This window comes from Crinia signifera, chromosome 11 (assembly GCF_055691185.1).
Source record: "Crinia signifera chromosome 11, ASM5569118v1, whole genome shotgun sequence".
NCBI lineage: Eukaryota > Metazoa > Chordata > Amphibia > Anura > Myobatrachidae > Crinia > Crinia signifera.
This window is the reverse complement of record NC_139227.1, coordinates 101,310,126-101,314,994: the sequence shown is the minus strand read 5'-3', so window position 1 is coordinate 101,314,994 and position 4,869 is coordinate 101,310,126. Positions and strand designations below refer to the sequence as shown.

The following is a 4,869-nucleotide window of genomic DNA, read 5'->3' as shown; positions in this document are numbered from 1 at the left end:
TCACAGAGAAATATTTATTTGATAGAGTATATAATGAAGTACACGGCTGGGGCTACTATGCGGCCTCCGTCTCCTGCATCTTCCTCTTCATTAGACGGCGCTCCCGCTCATATTGCTTCATGCGCAGCACGTAACTGGGGGATACAAGGAAAGAGACGCAGTGAGGTGAGATGTTCTGCATGTGCTGTAACCGATGCCCTCACCCCTGGGAGGATATTGCCGACAGGGCCTAGGTTGACACATGAAATAGGTTGATATGGCTAAGGTCAACAGGGTTGGAAGGTTGACACAAGCATAAGGTCAACCGGTCAGTCAAAAGGTCGAGTTTTTCCACGTTTCTTTTGAGCAGACAGGCGGTATTACATACCCTACCATCCACTACGGCTTGGTGGGAGAATATAATATAGTGAGCCGTGCGGGGGGACGCGGTACACTCTGACGGTGTAGATGTCAACTATGTCGACATTCGGGACAAAAAAAAAGGGAAAAACTTATGTCGACCTTTACTTTATCGACCTAATGCTTCCAACCCCTTCGACCTAAGCCCTGTTGACCTACAGTGGTGGACCTAACAGGCTGGCTGTGATGGACACCACAGGGCCATACTCACTCTTCATGCTCGCAGTAGTCCCACGCGTGGCGCTCATGTTTGCAGGCGAAGATATTCGGCCACATGTCCCTCTTACACTTCATGAATTTAATCAGGTGATGGGCGCAGTAATCCCTCTGCCTCACTGGAATCAGAGCCAGGTCCATCTGTTCCTGAGTGGCCACCATCACTGAAAGATAGGACAGCCACAGTTATGTTCCCCACACGGCGAGGCTACACTTCTACAGGCGAGAAATACCAGTATGCGGACCTGCAGAAGGAGACCGCAGCTGGGCGTCATTATTATATTAGGTACTTGTTTCCTAGCACGGCGCCCACTTTTCCTACGTACGGTACCGTAGGGCAATCGCATTGGCCATTATAGCAGCATGCAAGGTTTTAATGTCATTTTTTTAATGTTCATTGTACCCCACTATATCGCATCGCGTGTCCCGCAAAATCGCATGCGATTTTATAGGGTGTGCAATGCCATGACATAAGCTATACAATAATATGATTGTATGTCCCAAAAAAAGATTTCACGCATCCCCCCCCACCCACTATCCAAGCCAGCCTGAAGCACGGCGTGCGCAGCGTAACACGTCCTCTGACCTTTTCATTCCCCCACTATCCACGCAGCGAGCCACTGAGCGGACGCGGATTACTTTACATGTATTCCGCATCCGCTCGCTACGCTTCGGGCTCGCCACACTATATAAATTCAACACCACGCCGACGTGGATAGTGGGGTAATGAAGAAGTCGGAGGACGCGTTCCACCGCCGCTCGCCACACTTCTAGCTGGTGTGGATAGTGGGGGGGGGGTCCGTTACACCTATTTTTGGGACATACAATCATATTGTATACCTAATGTCATGGCATCGCACACCCTATAAAATCGCATGCGATTTTGCGGCAGATGCGATGGCCAGGGGCTGAGAGAGCAGTGAATAAATTACATAGGAAAAATCGCATGGCACTAGAATGGCCCATGCGATGCGATTTCCCTACGCAGAATAGCCCACTAAGCAAATTGCTTAGTGGGCGCCGTTCTAGGAAACAAGTACCTTATATTATTACATTGCCAGGTACAGCTGTGACCTTGGACAAGTCGCCGGCTCCTCGTGTTACAGGCGGCACACATGATCACAGTACACAGAATGCAAGGAAGCATCCGCTGGACAGAGATCCATGATAGATCAGGGAGGTATTTGTCATTTATATTTTAGTGTTCATTCTAGCATCCTGCACCTTTCCTGCCTGGGGTGTCACTTTCTGCTGTGGTTCTTCTAGCACAGTTTGGTCTATATCTATCTGCTGAAATACAGACCACACTGTGCTAGAAGCACCACGGCATAGAGAAACTGCAAGGTGCAGGGTGCTATAATGAACGCTACAGTACATTTAGCAGCTACTGAGTCTGCAATTAGTATACAAGAGTCAATAAAACATGACTCTCTGTATACCAAGTAACAAAGCTGCTCACACCACAGTTACACAACGGTACAATACACTGGGGTGATATTATATGGTAGACACCCGCAAGAGGAACAGGAACTGCTGCAGGTATGGCTGTTTTACCCTGACCTACTAGAAGCATCAGGCAGGAGGTCTCTCCATGGACAGCGCTAGCAACTATGTCATGCCAGAGCAGATGCTGGAAGCCATAGAAACGCTATGAACTACGGGTTCCTCCTGTGAATAGGAATTCCGGTGACATCACAGGTACCACCACCAGCGCAGGAGACTGGGGGACGATCCCTTACCACCACCTTCATAAACTGAGTCTAATGCTAACCGCTCTATTTACACCGGAACCTCATGTGTTGGAAAGTAGATATACAGGTTGAGTATCCCTTATCTAAATTATTCCAAAAACCATACATTCCAAAAAGTTTATTTTTTTTTTCTTTTTGCTAAAAGCAAAACTGGGGACTATGTAACTGGCACTACTGAGGACATGATATGTAACTGGCACTAAATATGAGGAAGACAATGATTGCTTGGCATTTAAATTTCAGTATCTGAGATAGTACAAAAATAATTGCCATGCTTTGAAACCTTGTTTTATGCACAAATAAAATATATTTGTGTGTATTTCATGTGTTTGTGCAACATAAATGCAAGATACACCATTGAAATTTAAAAATATTCTGAAATATAGAATAATCCGTTATCCAAAATTCTTCCGGTCCCGAGCATTTTGGAGATACGGGATACTCAACCTGTATTACTTCTGCACATATGACCCAGGTGACCTCGCTAAGGAATTTGCGTGTGCAGTAATGGTGCAAATTGTATAAATAGCAGAATATGGGCAGGAATCATACATTCCTCTAATACTGCCTAATTCCACCCATGGAATGAACCTGAAATATAAGAATTTTGGAAAACGGATTATTCCGTATTTTGGAATATTTTTATATTTCAATGAGGAATCTTGATGTACCTTGCGTTTATGTTGTACAAACACATTAAATACACACAAATATATATTATTTGTGCATGAAACAAGGTTTTAAAACAAGAAACAAAGTTTGTATACTATTTCAGGCACTGAATTTGAATGCCAAGCAGTCATGTCCTTCCACATATTTAGTGCCAGTTATAGGTTATTACCCCAGTAGTGCTAGTTACAGATGGAAGTAGTATTTTTTCAGTAAAAAAATACAATTTTGGAGACTATGGTTTTTGGAATAATTTGGATAACGGATACTCAACCTGTACATTATATAACATTATATATTAGAACAATATAAAAGACAGAATTATCCATTATGTGTAATATAAGGAAAACTGGTGTGATCCTAGATCATGCCTTGCCAGCCTCTTCTATATGTGAAGAGCCATACACACTGGGTTCTATAATGGCGATATCGGTCACTTTGGCCCTTCTGAGCGATATTGGTTATTGTTTAGCCCAGTGTGTATGTGCAATGGACAAAGGTCGTATAAGTCATCTCTGCATGTACAGACGAGGAGAGCAAATCTTTAACCCCTTCTGTGGCACTCCTGAGAATTTTCCGGGTTACGCTCCAGTGCGCAGACTGTCAAACCCGGAAAATTCTCGGGAGTGCCACTGCCTGTGCTCCCTCCCACCTACTGTGGTACTACACGTCCAAGCACACCCTGCTAGCCAACTACATATGTTACAGTGAGCTGATGTGGTACTACAGGCCCCAGCATGCTCAGTCTTTCCTACGTTAGGCTGAGCTAACCTGCAGCTGCTGTGGTACTACAAGCCCCAGCATGCCCTGTCAGCCTGTCCTGGTTATGCTAATAACCTGGCAGCTGTGGAATACTGCAGAGGTCTGCCATGCTGGCACTTGTAGTCTACTCCCCTTGGAGAGCTAGCAGGCATTCATACGCCCCCCACCCAGCTACAGTGCACATATCAGGGTGAGGACTCATATGCTCCATGTACCCCGCTCCTGGAACTGAGGGCCCTCCGGGCTGGCCGGTAACGTCTTCGGGTCGGGCTCGGAGCCATCCCCCAGGTATCTCCGAGCCAAATGAGCTCCCATCTTCCTCCGCCGCCGCCACCAGGGGTCACCTCCGCTGCTGACAGTCTGTATGACACCAGTGCACACGACATCCGGCACTTATACAGGTGCCATTTTCTAGAGGACTGTGCCCTATGGGTGTACGCGTCCTAGTCTCCGAAATCATGGCGGCCGTTACGTCCCATAGCGTAATACTTGCAGACACATATACCTATAAGCGTTTCCCTAGCAGATTTCATGCTGACCGACCATCGATTACTGCAAGGAGGGCAGACAGGACGTATACCAGCGGCTGGAGAAAGAAGAGGCTGTACCGCCACACATGCTGTGACGGACTCCATGCACAACCAAAGTGATTGCTGTTTAGTAGCCGCCTATAGGCCCTTATTCTAATCGGATCGGTACGGCCCGCGTGCGGCCGTACCGCCGATGTTTTTACTCTGCACATGCGCAGAGGTGAATCTGCGCATGTGCAGCCCCCTTCGCCGCAGACGTATTTCGTCCGCCGCAAAGGGGGCGTATAGGGGCGTGAGAGGCATCATGCCCTCATTTCCCTATGTGTACGCCCCGCGTTTCATGGGCGTTCCCATGCAAACGCGGGGCGTATGCATGGTAATGAGGCCATGACGCAACTCATGGGGGCGGAAAGCTGACGTCGCCGGATGTCAGCTTTCAGCCCCCATACAAGCTACCACACGGACGATTGTCCGTGTGGTCTCAGCTTGCGGGAGCTGCCGCGGCGTGCGGACCTGCCTTCGATGGTCGACGACCATCGAAT

The 4,869-nt window shown here is 47.6% G+C and overlaps 1 protein-coding gene across 1 annotated transcript; it reads right to left on the bottom strand.

Annotated features, from left to right (window-relative positions):
* Positions 1–4,220, bottom strand: NDUFB7 (NADH:ubiquinone oxidoreductase subunit B7). Its single transcript, XM_083163987.1, has 3 exons — positions 4,013–4,220; positions 611–779; positions 1–134 (listed from the first exon to the last, which is right to left on the bottom strand). Exons 1-3 carry the CDS (start codon positions 4,110–4,112, stop codon positions 56–58), a joined length of 348 nt encoding a protein of 115 aa, XP_083020113.1. The 5' UTR covers positions 4,113–4,220; the 3' UTR covers positions 1–55.
* Positions 4,221–4,869: the final 649 nt, after the last annotated feature.

Excerpts from the sequence above, each read along its gene's own strand:
- NDUFB7 (XM_083163987.1), bottom strand. The coding sequence starts at position 4,112 with ATGGGAGCTCATTTGGCTCGGAGATACCTGGGGGATGGCTCCGAGCCC. Across the intron at positions 780-4,012 it reads CCCTCAGTTCCAGGAGCGGG|TGATGGTGGCCACTCAGGAA; the intron begins GTACATGGAGCA and ends CCTATCTTTCAG. Across the intron at positions 135-610 it reads GACTACTGCGAGCATGAAGA|TTACGTGCTGCGCATGAAGC; the intron begins GTGAGTATGGCC and ends TGTATCCCCCAG.